At 45.6% G+C, this 21421-nt stretch overlaps 1 protein-coding gene across 1 annotated transcript; it reads right to left on the reverse strand.

The window, feature by feature from the left end:
• Positions 1 to 1947: 1947 nt before the first annotated feature.
• On the reverse strand, positions 1948 to 21389 carry LOC116504530 (zinc finger protein 382-like). Its single transcript, XM_032211582.1, has 7 exons — positions 20870 to 21389; positions 20109 to 20538; positions 18195 to 18277; positions 13332 to 13458; positions 10947 to 11356; positions 6797 to 6923; positions 1948 to 3352 (listed from the first exon to the last, which is right to left on the reverse strand). Exons 1-7 carry the CDS (start codon positions 21272 to 21274, stop codon positions 2508 to 2510), a joined length of 2427 nt encoding a protein of 808 aa, XP_032067473.1. The 5' UTR covers positions 21275 to 21389; the 3' UTR covers positions 1948 to 2507.
• Between the last annotated feature and the right edge of the window lie 32 nt (positions 21390 to 21421).

A 21421-nucleotide genomic window follows, 5' to 3' on the forward strand; every position in this document is an offset into this window, starting at 1 on the left:
AGAATATTTAGTAAGGCAAGAAGTCCATGGGACACCTGGAAGAAGCATTAGGGATTAAGCATGAGGTGGGTTATACTCCCCCTAGAGCCAAGTGGGAGGTAAGGCAACTCTCCTGTCAGCCTTCCCCCCCCCCCCCCGCTCACTGTTCAGCTTGCCTCCCCACTACTTATTCATTCTCTAATTAGGTAACACCCCACTTTTTTCCCTTGCAGAATGCAACTGTACTACTCCTGAAACACCACGGGTGTTTTTCCTCCTGGATTCAGCAGCTTCATTCCTTACCAAGGAGACAAATCTGTTTCTGGGTTAGGTGCTGAGGCCAGAACGAAGGCCAACTTCTCGAGAGCCGTGGTGGTTAGACTGCGGTATTGCAGGTTAATTCTGATGACTGCCAGCAGTTCGATTCTCACCAGCTCAAAGTGGTACCAACCGTCCCATTGACATACGCAGAACCGTCCCACTGACATATTCAGAGGGGGAAAAAAACAACTCCTGGGACATAATTTTACCAAGAGTATCACTTTACTATTAGATCCATATAGGCACGGAAGAAGCAAAGCCAATTCTAAAGGTTCCCACAGAAAGTGCCATAGGCAAATTCCCCCTTTCGGCCATCCACCATCCATTGTCCACCAATCCAATGCATTCTTTGTGTTTTGGGAAACAGCCTGTGTCATTTGAAGCTCTGATAACAGGACCTTGAAGCATAAGAACTTTCTCAGACTTAGCTGGCTCGCTTGGCTCCCTCAGCCCTCCCCCCCAACTCGCCCAAGGATTCCACCCCTCTATTCTGTTTCTGTTCTTAACAACTGCTAGAATTGCAGGTGACAATAGATTCAGAGTCAGTCCTTCCATCCTTCTGAGTAAAATGAGCACCCAGATTGTTGGGGGCAATATGCTAACATTGTAAACCACTTAAGAGAGGGCTGTAAAGCACTGAGAATCGGTATATAAATATAAGTGCTATTGCTATATGGATAATCCTCAACTTACAATGATTTGTTTGAAGTTACAACGGCACTGAAAAAAATGACCCTTGATCGTTCCTCAGAGTTACAACTGTTGCACCGGTCGCCCCCACATGATTGGGATCTTGGACGCTTGGCAATTGACTTGCATTTACAAAGGTTGTCGTGTCCTGCAGTCACACAATTGTGATTTGCCACCTTCCCAGCCAGCTTCCAACAGGCCATGTCAAGGGACAGCCAGATTTGTTTAACGAGCATGTGGTTTACTTAACAGTTGTGTGTTTCAATGAATGACTATGGTAAAAGAAAAAGGTCATAAAATTGGACGTGGTGACTTGACGCCTCATTTAACAATCGCACCACTCAACGATGAATTTTCTGCTCCCAATTTATTTAGCTAAGTGAACTCCCTTCCTGCTGTGGCTGGCCAGCAGCCAGCAGAGCTGGCAGCAAAGTCAGACAGTGAGGAGACTGAGGAGGAACTTGGGCCAGTCCTGGAGGCTGGGGAAGGCTCGGACGAGGGCTCTGCGTCGGAGGCCGAGACGGGGCTGAGGCCATCTGGCAGTGATCAGGTGCCTACAGAGCTAGACAACAATGAGACAGAGGAACAGCTGGAGATTGTTCCCAGTGTGCGCATGCGCAGAGCTGCCTGAAGAGAAGAACAACTCAGAAATCAGGGTAGACTTAGGAGTAAAGTCACAGTGGAAAGTGATTGGCCCCTCCCATGGGAAATAAAAGCGGAGCGAAAGGGGAGTGGCCTTTGCAGGAACCAATTGGTTCGTTCGGTCGTTGGATTCGTTTCAGGAGTGTGAAGATCTGTCCATGAATCTCAGAGACTCTGTGCCCGGTCTTTCCTTCCACAGAACCTGATTTGGAAAATATTTACATGGTAGCTTTCCAAGATAGATAAGGTCTGTGGTCATAAGTATTCCTTTGAAAGACTGCTTGCCAGGCCTTTGCTGAATGTGAATGAGAGGAATTCACATTTGTTTAATAAAAGGGGTTTTGTCGGGACTCTGCCCTGTGCTTTTTGGGGAAGCCTAGGTCAGAACGCGTTTAATACAATGCAATATGTTTCTCGCCAACCTCACGTGATTCAAACAAGAAGGACCTGCTAGGAATGTAGTCTAACAGTTGGGTTAGCAATATATAAGCCCTGATAGTAGTACTGTATCTTTAAGTACTGCTGTAAATGTGATTGGTTGCTGTTACCTCAAGCGGCCATAAGATGGAGCCAGAATGACTGTTAGCTCTCTGATTGTTAGATGCTGATTGTTGGATACTGGTTGTAGATGTGTCGTGTATTGCTCAGCGTGAATTACTGTGAGTTTTGCTACTGTTAGCGACTTTGTGTGCTTATATGATACTGGACTGTGTTTGATGGATCACCCCTTAACTGCGAACGTTGATGTCTGACTGTCTTAATCGTATATGAATTGGACTCTGCATACCTCTATTTCCACAGCAGTAAAATACTATCTGTTTTACAATTCAGTGTCTCCATATGCTGGTTTATGCGTTTCTTCCACACAACTCTCACTACGCTTCTCTGCACGCACTCGTTCTCCTAACGGGGAGCTTACCTAACAGAACCAACACTGATGCTTGCCCCATGCTCGGAGCACTGACTTCATGAGCTTTCTCCCCCACGTGGATCCTTTTGTGTCTGTCAAGTGCGTTCTTACGGGTGTAGCTTTTCCCACACTCAGCGCAACGATAGGGTTTCTCTCCCGTGTGGATTCTCCGGTGTCTGATAAGGTTGGATTTCCAGGTGAAACGTTCCCCGCAAACTGGGCACTGGCAAGCTTGCTCTCCAGGCCGCGCTCGGTGGGTTACCCTTGGGCAAGTCCTCTGCCTGTGGCATTTGGCGCAGTCCCGTTCGCACTGGTGCGGCTTCTCCCGCTGGTGGTTTCTTTGGTGGGTCAGAAGGTCGAGCCGGTGAGAGAAGTGTTTCTCGCACTGGGAGCACCTGTAAATCTTCTCTGCTATGTGAGCTCTCTCGTGGGTCACCAATGAGTCGCTCTCCTCGAAGCACTTCCCACAATAGGAGCATTTATAGATCCGTTCATTTTCCATCGGCGCATTTTGACTCTCCGAAGGATCGGCTCTTGGCTGGAGATTCCCAGAGAGATCAAAACTGGCCTCTCTTCCTTGGAGGGTTTTCGCAGGTCCGTTTGTAGAGACCTCGTCACAAAACAAGGCTAAGTCAGACTTTACCTCCGGTAAGCTGACCATGTCCTGCTCAATTTCGAGACCCTCCTGAGCGTTGGGGCCTTGGATGAGTGTCCCCAGGGCTCTTTCCAATAATTTCCCATGGGGGTTTATCTCCTTCGGTTTTTCTAGCTGAAAACCATCCTTAGATTCCAGCGTTGAGTTTTCTGATCCTGGAAGAAACCGAAATATAAAAGAGAGAACATACCATAGTTACCCACAGATAGTGCTCGATTTAAAACCATTGGTTTAGTGGCCGTTCAAAGTTAACGACACTGAAAAAAAATGATTTATAATTGGGGTGAAATGCTCTGAAATCGGCTACCTGGAAGCCTTTTCTGAGTCTGCAAAGTAGAACAGCCGGGGACGGGGTGGGGTGGGGGGTCGGACAGCTGTGCCATAAGATTTAGATTCCCCAGAAAGCTGGATTTCTAGGGAACAGCTGATTGTCACACAGCTGATCATCGGAACTTTTTAAAAACTTTTTTTAAGCCGGTTCGCTTTGATCGTAACAGTCAATTTAGCCACCTCTGCTAACTCCATCAACTTTGGCAGCCATTTTTCCATTGTAGGAATCGAAATATCCTTCCTACATTTGTGCATAAAATAGTCTTCAACATATATAATCAACGTTCCAAATTCCCCCACCACCACAAAGTCTCTTTCCATTAAGCACAAAAAGAAAACTTTCTGGTTTTACTTTTATATTCACTTTAAGAATTTTCTGTATTAGATTCTTTGCAATTCTTTGCTTTATATCACATGTCCACCATAAATGGCAAAAGGTCCTTTCTTTACATTTATATTTCCAACATGCATTTGAAATACCTTTATATGTTCTGGATCAGGGGTCACCAACCTTTTGGACCTTTGTGGTGAAATTCAATTTTTCTTACTACTGGTTCAGTGGGCATGGCAGGAGAAAGACACTGCAAAATCCCCACTCCAGGAGAAGGACACTGCAAAATCTCCATTCTCTCTCCACTCCAGGGGAAGGACACTGCAAAATCCCCATTTCCTCACCACTCCAGGGGAAGGATACTGCAAAATCCCCATTCCCTCCCCACTCCAGGGGAAGGATACTGCAAAATCCGCATTCCCTCCACAATCCAGGAGAATGGGGATTTTGCAGTGTCCTTCCCCTGGAGTGGGGAGGGAATGGGGATTTTGTAGTATCCTTCCCCTGGAGTGGGGAGGGAATGGAGATTTTGCAGTATCCTTCCCCTGGAGTGGTGAGGAAATGGGGATTTTGCAGTGTCCTTCCCCTGGAGTGGGGTGGGAATGGAGATTTTGCAGTATCCTTCCCCTGGAGTGGGGTGGGAATGGAGATTTTGCAGTATCCTTCCCCTGGAGTGGAGAGGGAATGGGGATTTTATAGTATCCTTCCCCTGGAGGGGAGAGGAAATGGGGATTTTGCAGTATCCTACCCCTGGAGGGGGAAGGGAATGGGGATTTTGCAGTATCCTTCCCTCCCCACTCCTGGGGGAAGGATATTGCAAAATCTCCATTCCCACCCCACTCTGGGACCAGCCAGAGGTGGTATTTGCCAGTTCTCCGAACTATTTAAAGTGTTCAGTACTAGTTCTCCAGAACCTGTCAGAACCTGCTGAATTTCACCTGTATCGGACCCCAGGGACCACTAAATTCATAATTTTAAAACCCGCGGTTCACTAGTATGAATTTTTTTAAAAGATAAATAGTATTTAGTGCAATATAAAAAATGCAAATAATTTTTCTGCCACCAAAATTTTCTCAGAGACCACCAGTGGTCCACGGACCTCCAGTTGGTGACGATGTTCTGGATATCTTCTCTGGTATTAAATACCAGTGATACATCATCTTAAAGAACTTTTCTTTTAAGTTATAACTGAATGCAAATTTTAAACTTCCCTTTTGGTTTTTAAACTGATTATGGACCGTTTTTATATATTTGTATATTGGTCTTCATCTTGCTTTTTACTGGATTTTGTTTTAACCAGTTGTTAGCTGCCCAGAGTTGCTATCTGAAATGGGCAGCCATACAAATTGGGGGAAAAATATTAGTAAATGTAAGTATATGTATTTTATTGTTTCCTAATTATAAACATCATCAAAGTAATAACGTAATAAAAAATAATAATAAAAACATCCTGTGACCAGTTTAAAAAAAGAACAACAACATCAAACAACATCTGCCTCTCCGGGGTCCTTGAGAAGAACTTGAAAATTAGATAAACACGCCAAATCCAGTCTAAACCAGGGACGTGCAGTCAGGGGAGGCAGAGCTTCACCACTGTCATCATGAAAAGAAAAAATAATGTAAAAGGAAAAAGGCAAGAACTGAGGTCAGGCTGAGCTAGTTGCTGCCAGAGTCACTGTGGATGACTCTGCTTAACTCAGTGTTTCTCAACCTTGGCAACTTGAAGATGTCCGGACTTCAATTCCCAGAATTCCCCAGCCAGCATTCGCTGGCTGGGGAATTCTGGGAGTTGAAGTCCAGACATCTTCAAGTTGCTAAGGTTGAGAAACACTGGCTTAACTATTTAAAAAAGCCTCTAAAAAAGCGCCCTCTACAGGAGGAGGCAGGAGAACGACGTGCCTCATCTAGTCTGACTTTAGGCGTTTTATGATCACTCGAGCAGAGTTAAGCAAGGGTTAAAAGCCTAAAAATTCCTGACGTAGGTGAGGCACGTCGTTCTCCTGCCTCCTCCTGTAGACACCACTGTGTCAGTGCCTCACCAGCCATAAACCTCACCGCACGTCACTGGTCTAAACATCTGGCTGCAACCAACCATAATAGTAACAAGATGGCTCTGGGGCTTTTGTGTTCTAAGGAAGGTGGAAGCCCTATGCTTAAGATCAGGAATGATTTAAATGGTTCAAAGTTAGTGTAACAGGAAGAAGCTAAGATCAATGTAGAGATGTTATTAACCTCTTTTTTAATTTCTTTTGTCTCAATATATTTTAGACTGTGATTGTTAAAAATCTATACCGTGTACGGGCTCTGGGAAGTCGGGGGGGGGAGGGAGGTGGGGTGTTAGGGGGGAGGGTGGGGGGAGGGGGGATATATACTATGTGCTAGATTTCAATGTAATGTGATTTCACATGTATACTGTCTCTCTTTAATTTCTCCATAAAAATAGGACAAGCTGAATACATTGACATATAGTAGAAATACACCAAGGGGAGGAGTAGAGGGATAGAAGGAAGAGGGGTAGAGAGGGCGGGAGAGAGGATGGGAGGGAGGGTGAGAAGGAAGGGAGGGAGTGGACTGGGAGAGAGGAGTGGTAGAGGGGGAGGGGAAGTAGGGTAGAGGGGAATGATGGAGGGAAGATAGTAAGTTGGAGGGGGGCGGAAGAAAGAGGTGTATGGAGAGCGGAAGAGGTATATTGGGTTTCTATTTGAGTTTGAGTTTTATTTTATTTATATTTCTGGGGGTATTGTTGACAAGAGGAACTGCTGTGATTATGGTTTAATGTTGTATGGCCCCAGTTATGCACAGTATATATGTGACTGTATGAAAATGAAAAATGGAAAATAAAAACATTTTAACAAGAAAAGAGGAAGGTGGAAGCTATGCCAGAGGTTCAATGATACTGTACTTCAATCAGAGGCACCACCAGAATTCTGGGACATACCTGAACCTGGCCCCTTTCCCAGGAAGTCACCTTCTTGGGTGGTCTCCTTCCCATGTTGGATCTCCACTCCGCCTAATGGTTCCTGTATTGGCGTGGAGGAATTGATGTCTGCCAGAGGTCGTCTTACCTGAAAGAGAAAGAAGGCAATGCAGCCATGATTGCGGTGTGTGTGGGGGTGGGGTGGGATCAATATTACGGCCTGAACTGTCCTCATCTACACCCTACCATTCCCCCTTTAGTGCATTTCACACAATCGGGACAACTAACCCAAGCAACAAAAAGAACGCTGGCATCTTCTCTCCATCATTGAAACCTTTAGTATCTTATCCTTCCTCTATAAGACAAAGTTCCACAACCTTTTCGGCTAGGTGAACCAGCTTGGGCGGTGGGTGGGGATGGTTCCACGCAAGTTCCACCACTCGTGCAAATGGAGTGCGCACATGCAGGAGGGGAAGCATGCATGCACGCCCCGTCCATGTCCCGGTTCCAAAAGGCTCAAGGCCTAGTAGTAAGTCATGGGCCAGGGGTACGAGACCCCTGCTCTAAGAAGCTCAAGTCATCGTTTATCAAGTATAGCACTGTGAAGCGGTATATAAATCTAAGTGCTATTGCTGTATCCTGACTTTTATGTTCTATAGGAAGCCACCCCACATCCCCAGATTAAAATTTCTAGCAACAGCCATAAAAATTTTAAAGGGCACATTCTTACACAGGAACAGACAATCTCGATCACAAAGCCCCAAATCAATCAATCAATCAATCAATCATCATCCATCCCTATCTATCTATCTATCTATCTATCTATCTATCTATCTATCTATCTATCTATCTATCTATCTATCTATCAATCTCTATCTAGCATCATCCTATCTATCTATCTATCTTATCTATCTATCTATCTATCATCATCATCTCTCTATCATCTATCTATCTATCTATCTATCTATCATCATCATCATCTCTCTATCATCTATCTATCTATCTATCTATCTATCTATCTATCTATCTATCTATCATCTATCTATCATCTATCTATCATCTATCTCTCTATCTATCTCTATCTATCTATCTATCTATCATCATCATCTCTATCATCTATCTATCTATCTATCTATCTATCTATCTATCTATCATCTATCTATCTCTCTATCATCTATCATCTATCTCTCTATCTCTATCTATCTATCTATCTATCTATCTATCTATCTATCTATCTATCTATCTATCTATCTATCAATCAATCAATCATCTATCTATCACTCTAAATGGGGTGTGTGTGTATGTTTAGCATTACCCTAGAACGCCTTGACCACTTTCAACCAAACATGGTACACAGATGACTTAGTCTCTGGAAAAAAATACTGTGGGGGTAACACAGCCGTAACACCCCTCGGGTGTGTGTGTGTTCTGTTAAGATGCAGTCTGTTGTGCCTTTAAATGGTTTCTACTGTACTGCTGTAAAATGGCTTCTACTGTACAGTGCAGTGGAGTTGCCATAGTAACGGCTTCACAGTACTCCACAAGGAGGCTCCCTCTGGTAAGGGGGAAAATCCAACATTAGAAATTACGTTTGGTCCGAACATTTCCCCCCTATAAATAAATACCCAGGCAACACCAGGTTACCAGCTAGTAAGGTATAAAAGCCCACCTATCTCAAGCCCATTTTGTCAGCCACCCCAGAAACATGCTGCTGTCACTGAAGTTTTTGGCTACTAAACAAACAGTGATCTGCTTTCCAAAATGCGGCCTATTTCCATTTTATTTTCAGGGTCTTTCTCCCGGCTTGGAACTGGGCCAGGTGTTTCTTCCAACACTTCATATCAACCCTGGGAGGTAAGTTTGATGTCTCCCTTCAAAGTCCACTTGAACCTGCGTCTCCTCCTTCATGGCTCAATCCTCTAATACATGGCTCTCCAACATTGGCAAGCTTTGCTGGCTGAGGAATTCTGGGAGTCGAAGTCCACGAGTCGTTGCCAAGGTTGGAGACCCCTGCTCTAACACAATGTTTCTCCACCATATCAACTTAAAGACATGTGGACTTCAACTCCCAGAACCATCCTGGCAGGGGAATTCTGGGAGCTGAAATCCAACATCTTAAAGCTGATAAAATTGAGAAACACTGCTCTAATAAATATACCAGGCTGGCTGTTACCTATCAACCTCCCTCTCTATCGAATTTGTATTGCTGCCCAACTTACAACAGGTAAATCTGGGTAACACAACCATGAAATAAAACCAACAATTCAAATACAATAATTCATTTCTCTTATCTTCTCTGAAATGATGGAAACAACACAACATTTCACAAATTGGTGAGCTAGGTAGCAGCGTGTGTGTGTGTGTGTGTTGCCAGCAACTCTGTGTAAGCCGCTTTGAGTGGAAGGGTTGACCCTTTGACACATTGCAATGCAAGCTCCACCCCCTTTCTAGATGTCACAAAGGGGTGGAGCTTACTGGGCAATGTTGCAATGTGACTTTTGCCATGCTGAAAAAAAAACCAGTAGCGATGATGGGACGGCTTGGGCTCAGAAGTACAGGTGATGCTCAACTTATGACCAGAGCCGAGCCCAAAAGTTCTGTTGTTAAGTGAGGCATTTGTTAAGTGAGCTTTATCCCATTTTTCAACCTTTCTGGCCACTGTGAATCACGGCAGTTGACAAGTGAGGAACCCGGCTGTTAAGTGAAGTGGGCTTCCCCATTGACTTTGCTGGTCGGGAGGTCGCAAAAGGGGACCCCATGACCTTGGGCCACTGCAACTGTCATAAATATGAACCAGTTGCCCAAGTATCTGAATTTTGATCACACAACCCCTGGGGATGCTTCAAACATCGCAACTGTGAAAATATTTCATATTTCATAATGAACTGTTGTAAGTCGAGGTCTGCCTGTATAGACTTGTTAAAAAAAAATGGTCGTGGCTAACATATGGCTTACTCTTCTACGCCCAGTCAACCTCCCACAAAAGAAGGGAGCATCATGCACAGATTTACGAGGGCAATAAAAACAGAACACTTGCAGAAACAGCAGAATTGCTAGAATTGGAGAGCGCAGAACAGCCAAAAAAGGAAATTTAAGTTCAATTTAATAGCCGTTGATATAGCACTTAGCAACAGCACTTAGATTTATACTGCTTTATAGTGCTTTACAGCCCACTCTAAGTGGTTTGGACCAGCCTATTGGCCCCAACGATCTGGGTGCTCATTTTACCCACCTCGGAAGCATTGGAAGGCCAAGTCAACCTTGAGCCTGGTGAGATTCGATCTGCCAAATTGCAAGCAGATGGCAGTCAGCAGAAGTAGCCTACAGTACTGCACTCTAACCACTGCACCACTGCGACTCATATAACCCAGGGGTGTCAAAACTCAATTTCACTGAGGGCCGCATCAGGGTTGTGCTTGACCTCGGGGCGCGGGGTGGTGGCGGCCAGGGTGGGCATGTGGACAGTTTGACGTCACTCATGTCGAGGTTGCCTGTGGTGGCTTGAGCACTCTGCCAGTGAAAATGGGCTCCCAAGGTCTGTTTTCAGCTGCAATGGCCTCCTGCAGCCCTCTGCCAATGAAAATGGAGCTCAATCTCCCGAGCTCAGTTTTCGCTGGCAGAGGCAACGCAGGCTGGTCCTTTGCTGTTTTCAGGGCGGTCCCGCGGGCTAAATGTAAGCACTCCATTGGCCGGATCTGGCTTGCGGGACTTGAGTTTGACACCACTGACATAATAGTTGCTCCCCCACCCCCACTTTCAATCATCTCTCTTTCTTAGCATGCTCAACCTTAACATTTTGGGGGTGCCTTCTGAACGTGACCCGACAAATGCACGAACGTCAAAAGTGCGCCGACAAAACCGCGGCGCTAAAACCGCGATGTCAAAAGCGCGCCGACAACAGCGCGCCGACAAAAGCGCGCCGACAGAAGTACGATTTAAGTTAAGGTAAGGTTTAGGGTTAGGTTTAGGGTTAGGGTTAGGTTTAGGGTTTGGTTTAGGGTTGCAGCGCGCTTCTGTCTGTGTGCTGTTGTTGGCGCGCTTCAGCGCTCATTCTGGCGCGGTTTTGTCGGCGCGGTTTAGTCAGGCGCGCTTTTGTCGTTTGCGCATTTGTGGTGGAACCCCTTCTGAAATATCACGAGGGCAATCGCTGCTGAACAGGATCTACTCTCACTTTTTCATCCTGGCTGCCTTGGGTCTCCCCTTTCAGGCTCTCCTCTTCAAGTCCGAGCTCCCGGTTTTCTTTCACGGGGTCAGCGAAGCTGGGGGACATTTCCCCGCTGAAGCTGATCTGGGTCTCCAGCATGTTCTCTTCCTCAGCTTCGGCTTCCAAACAATTTGGGGATTCTCTAAATTCCAAGGGTGGAGGAGAAAACGCCACTGTTTCCAAGGAATACCGGCACTCCTGCTCAGGCTCAGTGGCTGAACTCTGCCCCAAGCTGCACGAAGTCCTTAGCTCGCTTTCAGTGGGGTGCTGGGAAAGGGGGTGGCTTTTTCCTTCTCCGTCTTCCGCTTTCTGCTCAGGTTTGTCAGCTGCTTCTGCCTCCTGGTCCTCGGCATTTATTTCTGGCTGGAGCTCCTGGACTGAGATAGAAAAGCTTTGCTGGTAAATTTAGGCAACAGCATTGCCCCCATTCCCAGGCTCATGGCCATGGAAAAAAAGAGAGAGAGGGAAAGAGAGGGAGAGACAGGGGGAAGAAGGCAGGAAGAGGAGGAAGAAGAAGAGTGAGGGACAGGGGAAGGGAGGCAGGAAGAGGAGGAAGGGGAGGAGAGAGGGGAGGGAAGAGGAAAAGAGAGGAAGGAGAGGGAGGAAAAGGAAAGGGGACAGAGGAGAACAAAGGAGATAAAGAGGATGGGAGAGAGAAAGAGGAAGGAGAAAGAAGGCAGAGAGGTGAGGAGAGAGAAAGGAAAGAGAGAGGTGAGAGGACAGAAAGAGAAGGGAATACTGTGTTTCCCCAAAAATAAGACCGGGTCTTATATTAATTTTTGCTCCAAAAGACACATTAGGGCTTATTTTCCTGTTAGGTCTTATTTTGGGGAAAATACGGTACTAAATGCGGCACAAGCTTAACTGGGGCTTATTTTTTGGGTAGAGCTTATGTTCTGACCTCCCTCCGTCTGGTGATTAATGCCGACACAGGCTTACTGTTAGCCACGCTTTATTCACAGCAATTACTCACAGGCAAAACATTGGCAGCAACCCAGACTCCCACAGACTAGAGATACAATACACGCAAGAGCTTCTCCAGCTTGTAATGAACGGTTGTGTCCTGCAAAAGGTCTCCTCCCAAAGCCTCTTCTTATATACTCTCTTGGGAGGAGCCAAGCCACAACCACCTGGGCTTGATTATCTCTTATGAGTCTGTCTCCATAACTGCTGCCTCCGTTTCTCTGTCCTTCTCTGCCTGGCGTCAGGGACAAACTCCCTTTGATCTTCCCCACTGCTCCATGCCTCAGGCGCCTCCTGGTGGCCAACCAGCCTCTCTGGTCCCTGCTCGGAGTCTGAACCCTGCCCAGGGTCCTCCACATCTTCCTTAGCCGACTGATAGGGTCCCTCAATATCGGAGTCCATTGGCAGCTCCAACGGCTCCTGCTGGGCCACAACAGGCTTATATTATGTGCATCCTGAAAAACCATGCTATGGCTTATTTTCTGGGTATTTTGACGGGGGGGAAACATGGTAGTAGAAGGTAGTGGGATGGAGAGATGGCAGAAGGAGAGGGAGAAGGAAATGAGGGGAGAGAGGAGAGAAGGGGAGAGGAGAAAGTGTCAGGCCTGCAGCTTTCTTTTGGATCTTTGGCCTGCCACATTTTCTATTATTCTACTATGCCTTTTTCTATTGTGGAAAAATGGGAGGGGAGCTTCTCCCCCACACCCACAATTCCATCACATGGTCCAATCTCCCACTGCCATGCTGGCAGTTCCACCCATCCAGTTCTGGTCAGGTGCAGAGGTGCAGAGACAAAAGGATGGCCTTGGGTTTCTAGAAAGAACGTTGTTATGGCTACCTATCATCTAACTCCATACAATCCCCCTCCCATTTTCCCACCATACAAAATGCATAGTAGAATAATAGAAAGTGTGGCAGGCCAAAAATTCCAAAAGAAAGCTGCAGGCCTGACAGGAAGGAGAGAGGGAATGGGGGGGTGGTGTTAGAAGAAAGAGAGGGAAGAGGGAGAATAGAAATCAGGCTCTGTAAAACCCAATTCTGAAAAAGAAAAGGGGGTGGCCAACCACACCCTCAGGCAGCATCTGGTCTTTCCCCAATGTCTTTGCAATCTCTTCACTGCCAACCACACTCTTCCCCAGGGATGGGGAGGAAGGGAGAAAATTAGCTGCCATCTTATTTCTAATTAATACCCCCCAAAGGAAACTACATCCAAGATCTTGGGGTGGGGGGAATAACTGTGCAGCAAGATTCAGCTGCAGGGAGAGTTGGGCCAGCCGACTCTCGCCAGCCGACAACTCCAGCCAACTGGAACTGCTTCTACAGGAAAATGTGGCGCCACAGGAAGGAAGGAAAGACAACTTGACTGAGTTGAAGCCCCTGGATCCTTACTTAGAGAGGCCACCATTCCGGAATTTTCCGCCATAACCTCCCGGTAGAGGTCCTGCTGATCTGCATCCAGCAGCATCCATTCCTCGTCGGTAAAACGCACAGCTACATCTTCGAAGCTCAGAAGCCCCTGTGAAGCAGACAAAAAGGATGTCGACGTTGATTCCTATTCCACATGAAGCACAGGTTGTCCTCGACTTACGGCGGTTCATTTAGTGACCGTTTGGCGATACCATGTCAAGTGAAAAAAGGGACTCTGGACCATTATTCACACTTATGGCCCTTGCAGCACTCCTCCCGCCCCCCCAGTCACGCAATTTGCGTTTGGGCGTTTAACAACTGACTCGTATTTATTATATATGTGCTGTCGAAGCGAACACAACTGACTCATATTTATGACGGTTGCAGCGTCCCGGGGTCATGGGATCCCCTTTTGCGACCAATGGAATCTGGTTCACTTCACAACCAGGTTACCAATTTTATCAACGGCAGTGATTCACTTAACAGCTGTTGCAAGGAAGGGCATAAAATGGGCCAAAACTCACTTTAACAAATGTCACGCTTAACAACGGAAATGGTGGGCTCGAGCATGGTCGTAAGTCAAGGACTACCTGTATAACAGTTGCATGATCCTGGGGTCATGTGATTTGCCTTCCTAGCCGGCTTCCCACTAGCAACATCCATGGGGAAGCCACCAGGGAAGGCCGCAAATCGAGATTGCATGATGTCTCATGTAACGGCAGCGATTCACTGAACGACTATGGCAAAAAAAAAATGTTCCCAGAATCAGGGTGTCGCCTAATGCCTGGCTTCTCAGTGAATTTTCCATTCTCGACTGTGGTCGTTACGTTGAGGCGTTCGTGTAGCACAGTGGTGAGTTTCAAAAATTTTTGGAACCTACTCTGTGGGTGTGGCCTCCTTTGTGTGAGTGGCTTACTGGCCATGTGTTCTCTCTCCCTCCCTCTCTCTCTCTCTCTCTTTTTCCTTCCTTTTGTCTCTCTGTCCCTTTTTTCTTTTTTTCTTTCATCTCTCTCTCTTTTTCTTTCTTCTTTCTTTCTTTCTTTCTTCCTTTCTCTTTCTCTCTCTCTCTGTGTCTGTCTGTCCGTCTGTCTGTGTGTGTGTGTGTGTGTGTGTGTGTGGCAGTGGTGGGTTTCAAAAAAAATTTGGAACCTCTTCTGTAGGTGTGGCCTGTTTTCCGGGTCCACTGGTGGAACCTCTTCTAACCGCTTTGGTAGATTTGACGAACCGGTTCTACCGAATAGGTGCGAACCTCTGGTGTAGCGTCACTTCAAGCGATGGGGAGGGTTTGGGTGGGGCAGGTTCAAAACAGACTCAAGGCGTTTTAATGAAGCCCCTCCTCATTCTAGTGGCCAGAAGGCAGAGCTCAGAGGTTGCCCACAAGTGTTCTGAAGCAGAGGTCCTCAACCTGTGGGCCATGGCCCACTATTGGATGGGGTAAGTGTGCATGCACACCCTCACTTGTGCTAGAGTTGCAGTGAGCGTCACACGGGCGCTAGTGTCACCGTGAGCATCGCACACACGCTCACGGTCATTTGTGTTATACGCGTGCTCGTGGCCCTTTGGCATGTGCACATGCATGCGTAAATGCGCCCGCCCGCTCCCCAACCCTGGTTTACCAACCCAGAAAGGTTGGGGAACTCTGTTCTAAAGCAGGGGTCTCCAACCTTGGTAACTTTAAGACTTGTGGACTTCAACTCCCAGAATTCTTTGCTGGCTGAGGAATTCTGGGAGTTGAAGTCCACAAGTCTTAAAGTTGCCAAGGTTGGAGACCCCTGCTCTAAAGCATTATTTATTTATTTATTTATTTAATGGATTTACAGGCCACCCAATCCTGGAGGACTCCGAGCAGCTTACAAGACGAGAAGAAAGTAATTAGTAAAAAAATAAATAAAAGAAAACAATTTAAAACATCACCATGCATCCAGTCTAATCGGGGCTGGACCACAGTAAAGAGGTCAACAGCCCCAGGCCTGCCGGAATAGCCAGGTTTTAACAAGGATAGCAAGGATTTTTTAATCCCCTTTAGTCTGTTAGCTAAAGAACATGACCCATTACAATATAACTGTAAGAAGCCAGACTGTTCCAACGACCTATCAACAAGCGAACCAATCAGCTGCTCAGAATTTAAACATTGCTCCAAACGAACAACCAATCATGCAACCAACTGGCCTCACAAGACGTTTATAGGCTAACGAAGAACAGGATTAGAAAATCTGACTGATGATGTTACCTAGTCTGGTAACGAAACATTCAGAAATTAAATTGAAACAGGCGTGGAGAGCAAACCACTGCCAAAACATTACCAATCATCCATGACTTGCACCGTGATAGCCACATGTGGTTTTACAGGAGAACAAGCCCTGCCTTTTGATGTGATTTCTTCTCTCTCTCTCTTTTTTTTTGTCCTTATTTTCAGGAATCTCGCCACATTTTTTGCAAAATCCTAAAATTCAGTGGAACGTGGCTTGAAAAACCCTGCTTTAAAGCTTCCCATCTCCCGTGAGTAGAATAATAATAATAATAATAACAACAACAACAACAACAACAACCTCTTCTCTTCATCATCGCAATGATCCCACTATCAGTAATCTTTAAAAAAATGAAATTAGGCTACAACAACAACAACCTCTTCTCTTCATCATCGCAATGATCCCACTATCAGTAATCTTTAAAAAAATGAAATTAGGCTACCAAACAGCCAAAGAAGCTGAAAAAAATTCGCATTTACTATATATGGATGATTTGAAACTCTATGGAAAGTCAGAAATAGAAATCCAATGATTGACAAACACAGTCCAAGTATTCAGCACCGATATTTCAATGCAGTTTGGCATGGAAAAATGCGCCACTGTATCCATAAAAAGGGGCAAAATCACTGCATGTGAGGGAATTGAAATGCCCAATGGCCAATTAATTAAATGCAATGAAAATGAAGCCTACAAATACTTAGGCATTCTGCAGTTGGATAACATCAAGCATGGAGAAGTAAAAACTATTGTCAGGCGAGAGTACACCAACAGAGTTAGGAAAATTTTGAAATCTAAATTGAATGGTGGAAATACAATCAAGGCCATAAATACCTGGGCAATACCAGTTATAAGATACACAGCTGGTATAGTTAACTGGACACAAGCTGATTTGGACCTTTTGGACCGAAAAACCAGGAAACTAATGACAATGCACTACAGTTTACATCCACGTGGTGATACTGATAGACTATATCTGCCCCGAAAATCAGGTGGCAGAGGATTATTACAAGTGAAGCAAACAGTTGAAGAAGAAAAACATGCACTGGCTGATTATTTAAAAGAAAGTCAAGAACATCTATTAATCGAAGTAAAGAACAAAAATCTACTGAAGGCCCAACAGACGAAACAAGAATACAGAAAAGATGTGATAAAATCAAGAATGGAGAGTTGGCAAAACAAAGCACTGCATGGCCAATTTCTGGAAAAAATAAAAGATAAAGTGGACAGTGAAAAAACTTGGTTATGGTTAACAGCAGGTACATTAAAGAAAGAAACAGAGTCACTAATCCTGGCTGCGCAAGAACAAGCTATTTGCACAAATGCCATTAAGGCCAAAATCGAAAAATCCTCTGATGATGCCAAATGCAGACTTTGCAAAGAAGCTGATGAAACTGTTGATCACATACTCAGCTGCTGTAAAAAAATCACGCAGACTGATTATAAATTATGGCACAATTCAGTAGCACAAATGATCCATTGGAATTTGTGCAAAAATTATAATATTAAAACAGCAACAAACTGGTAGGAACGTAAGTCTGAAAAAGTCACCGAAAACCAGATGGTCAAGATCTTGTGGGATTTTCACATACAAACCGACAAAATACTGGCGCATAATACACCAGATATCACACTGGTTGAGAAAAATAAGGTTACAATCATAGACATCGCAATACCAGGTGATAACAGGGTCGACGAGAAGGAATATGAAAAAATCGCGAAATACCAGGACTTAAAAATCGAAATTCAACGATTATGGCACAAACCAGCAGTGGTAATTCCAGTGGTAATCGGCACACTGGGTGCTATTCCAAAAGCACTGGAATTATATTTAAAACAGTTAAAAATTGACAAAATTACCATAAGTCAAATGCAAAAAGCCGCACTGCTTGGATCCGCACGCATATTACGAAAATACGTTACGACGTCCTAGGCCCCTGGGTGGGGCCCGACTAGTAATCAATGCCAAATCCGGCAAAACAACTGGCCGCTGTGATACAATTGTATAATAATAACAACAACAACAACAACAACAACAACAACAACTCCGCCGTTGCCGGTCCCAAGCCTGGATGAGAAAGGCGGAGGGTTGGGGTCAGGTTGGCAACTGGCCCCATAAAAAAACCCCGCCAACCCATACAATATGGTGAAAGAAACGAATAAAAATTTTATACCGCATCGGTAATATAAAGAAAAAAGTATGGTTCATTGACGTGCAATACCTGGAGATGCATGAATTGAAGATAAACAGCAAGAAAAAAATCACAAAGTACCAGGACTTGTAAATTGAAGTTGAGCGACTGTGGAAAAAGAAATTGTGTGTTGTCCCGATTGTAATTGGAGCCCCTGGAGCAATACCTAAAGGGCTACCTCGCTATTTGGAAATTCTAAATTCATCAGACTTAAACATTCTGACACTACAAAAAACCACACCACTTGGAACAGCTTATATCCCCCGACGTTACCTTAACAGTTCCTAGGTCCTTGGTTAGGACTTGAGCTGTTGAGCTACCAACCAGCCCCAAAGGCTGTGAATCTCACCAAAGATTAACCACATAATAATTAGAAGTAGTAATAGTAGTAGTAGTAGTATTTATACCTGGCTGAGCGGCCTAGCAGTCATTCCTGAGTCAGTGGAAGAACTCCCCAGTTCCACAGTTGTCTGAAGAAGTTCCGTGGGATCTAAGAAGAAAGCGGATTTTTAATCCTCATTGACATTCATCTATACATCACATTTCTCTTCCATGTGGGAACAGATACTGGAGGTTATTAAAAAGCCCTAATTCAACTTGAATACTCTCGCAAAAAATGGTCGTCAGTTTTTAGTCCCCCGGTAACGTTGAACAGTCGTAAGCCGAGGGCTGCATGTGTTACGAGAAGGAGGATGTGTTACAGTTGGGCAAGCAGCCTCTGACGCTGGTCTTGCTCATAGAAATGGCAGATCTCCTGCCTCAAAAGGGTAGACCAGGAGATGTTAAACTTCCAGTGTTCGGCAGCCCTACAACAGGCGCCTTCATTGTGATGCGTCACTCCAACTGCTAAATGGAGCCTCCCCGTTCAAAGGCCGTATATCGTTCTAAAGAAGAGGAGGCATGGGAGCAATAGCAATGGCACTTAGACTTATATACCGCTTCACAGTGCTTTACAGCCCTAAGTGGTTAACAGAGTCCGCATGTTGCTCCCCCACAACAATCGGGGTCCTCATTCTACCGACCTCAGAAGAACAGAAGGCCGAGTCAATCTTGAACCGGTCGGGCTCGAACTGCCGAACTGCTGGCAGTCAGCAGAAACAGCCTGCAATTTAGTGGCGAATTGTAACAACAATTGAGCTGAGAATTTATGTGGCTAAACGAGACATTTGTTAAAGTGAGTTTTGCCCAATTTTATGACTTTTCTTGCCACAATGGTTAAGCAGGTGACTACTTCAGTTGTTAAATTAGTCACACGGTTGTGAATCTGGTTTCCCCATAGACATTGCTTGTCAGAAGGTTGCAAAAGGAGATTCCCCCAGACCCCAGGACATTGCAACTATCGTAAATGTGAGACAGTTGTCAAGCATCCAATCCAATCACACATCCAAGGGGGTGCTGCAATGGTTATAAGTGTGAAAAATGGTCATAAGTCACTTTTTTCAGTGACGTTGTGACTTCAAATGGTCACTTTTATGTACCCCCCCCCCCCGGTTCCACACCAAAGCACGCCAAGCCAAAGATACTTTACGGAATTTATTAACAGACAGACAGGTCCTTGGCAGAAAACCAGCACAGACAAACCTTGTCAGCAATCCAGCCTGCCAAGCTAGTTCTCCAACATTAGTTAATGCGTTGACTCCTGCAAAAGGGGCGTGTGCACAAGCATTCCTTTTATAGTCTTGAGAGGAGCCTAATTACCACCAGCTGAGTGCAATTACCTCCTGTAACTGCACAACTGTTCCTTACGCCTATTAGCTCTCCGATGCCGGGCATCCAGGAACAACTCCCTTGGCTCCTCCCCACTGCTGACCTCCGGATCACACTCCCTTGTCTCCTCCCCACTGGTCCAAGGCTCAGGCGCCTCCTGGTGACCAACCAGCCTCCCTGCACCCTGCTCGGAGTCGGAACCCTGTCCAGGGTCCCCCACATTCTCCAAAGCCAACTCATAGGCCCTCGCTGTCAGAGTCTGGTGGCAGCTCCTGCTGGGCCACAACAGGTCACTAAATGAACTGTTGTAAGTTAAGGACTACCTGTATTGCATTCTAAGCACTGCGCTACCAAGGCTCTTAAACAAACAGCTGGACCTGCTGCAGGTCAACCGAGGACCGGATCTGCTACCACACTGATTTGGATCAACAGAGCATTTATTGAAATTTATTTCATGTCTTGCACACAGATCTCACTGACTTTTTTTGCCTTTCTTCCCCTCACCCCCAAAAGAAAACCTTTAACTCACGAGCTCCTGGACGCCCCTTGCATTTCTCCTCCCCAAAGGCACCTCACAATCAGCCCCCGGTTACTGCGTCGAAAAGAAAACGCACCTGTACCCCCAGTTCCGCTGGGTTTTGTCACTTGGGAATGTGCGTCAGCAAGCACAATGAAGAGCTGGGATTTTGTGGCTTCCACATGTTCGGGCGGAAGTTTCCGCAAAGAATCCGCAATAGCCAGAGCAAAAGTTGTGTATTCATCGTTGCGACGGCCGTTATCGGGATTCAACAGTGTCATCATTGTAGTTTGAAGTTGCTCCCGGCGTAGAGTGACCAAAGCATCCAGTATCTCATCCTTTCCCATCTTCTTCCTCCTTTTTCTCGACTGGGAGACTGGTGCTTCATCCTCATCATCGTCGCTACTGTGCAGTGAGAAGACACCCGAATGCTTGGATGCGAGGTGTGATGTGAATGAGATGTCCTCCATATTCAAGGTTGAATCCAAGGAGTCTTTCTCTAGAGGCCCTGGCGTGGCATCCTCAGGCTGCAATTAATATAATTCGTGTCAATCCAAAGAGACAGATATGTTGTTACATACATAACATCTTTAAAGGCATCAATGTAATTAGCATTAAAAAAAAATCTAATGAAAGTAAGTAGAGCTGAGTTGTATAGAACTGTTCGCACTACATTATGAATGTGGTGCTATTTGCTTTGATAATGCAATGCTATTTGCTTATGTATGTCTGGGTCAGAACAGAGGTGATTATCCTCAGCTCAAAATGTGGAAGGAATGTGTTTGTGGGTCAAAAGAGACCACGTACACAGTTCTCTACAAATATAAGCATGTTCTAATTAGGATGCGGTTTTCTTACCTCCGTTGCAGCACCGTTGACATTCACTTGGGTTTCCCAGAGTTTTACAAATCCTTCCAGCCAGGACAGCATTAAAGAGTGGGCTGGCGGTCCTGGATCCCTGCTCTTTGTTTTCATTCTTTTTTTCAGCCTGGCAAATTTGTCCCGCAGCTGTTTCCACTTTTCTCTGCATCGGGTTGGATCCTCCTCCAAAGCTCTTCCAATTTCTCTCCCCGAATGGGCTGCTGTCTCCTGCCTCTTGTAGCCTCTGCCCGCCACGTTGTGCAAATGTTGATGTCTCCTCCCTTCGTGGTCCAGTCTCTCCTCCAGCGGCTCCATTTTGCCGTTTGGATGTGTCTCGCCTTCCCCTACACAACTGTTTGCAACCATCCGCAACCCCTTCAGAGTGTAGGTGTGGGGTAACATCCACGTGCCGTTGCAGACAAAGTGAAAGTGAACTGGGAGAATCAAAGGAGAGAAGCAACTTGGAATGAAGGAGAAACTTCCTAACAATGAGAACAATTAACTAGACTTGCCTCCAGAAGTTGTGGATGCTCCATCACTGGAGGTCTT

This window comes from Thamnophis elegans, chromosome 2 (assembly GCF_009769535.1).
Source record: "Thamnophis elegans isolate rThaEle1 chromosome 2, rThaEle1.pri, whole genome shotgun sequence".
In the NCBI taxonomy this organism is placed as follows: domain Eukaryota; kingdom Metazoa; phylum Chordata; class Lepidosauria; order Squamata; family Colubridae; genus Thamnophis; species Thamnophis elegans.

Excerpts from the sequence above, each read along its gene's own strand:
- LOC116504530 (XM_032211582.1), bottom strand. The coding sequence starts at position 21,274 with ATGTTACCCCACACCTACACTCTGAAGGGGTTGCGGATGGTTGCAAAC. Across the intron at positions 6,924-10,946 it reads AAGGCAGCCAGGATGAAAAA|GTAAGACGACCTCTGGCAGA; the intron begins GTGAGAGTAGAT and ends TTTCTCTTTCAG. Across the intron at positions 3,353-6,796 it reads GGGAAAGGGGCCAGGTTCAG|GATCAGAAAACTCAACGCTG; the intron begins GTATGTCCCAGA and ends GGTTTCTTCCAG.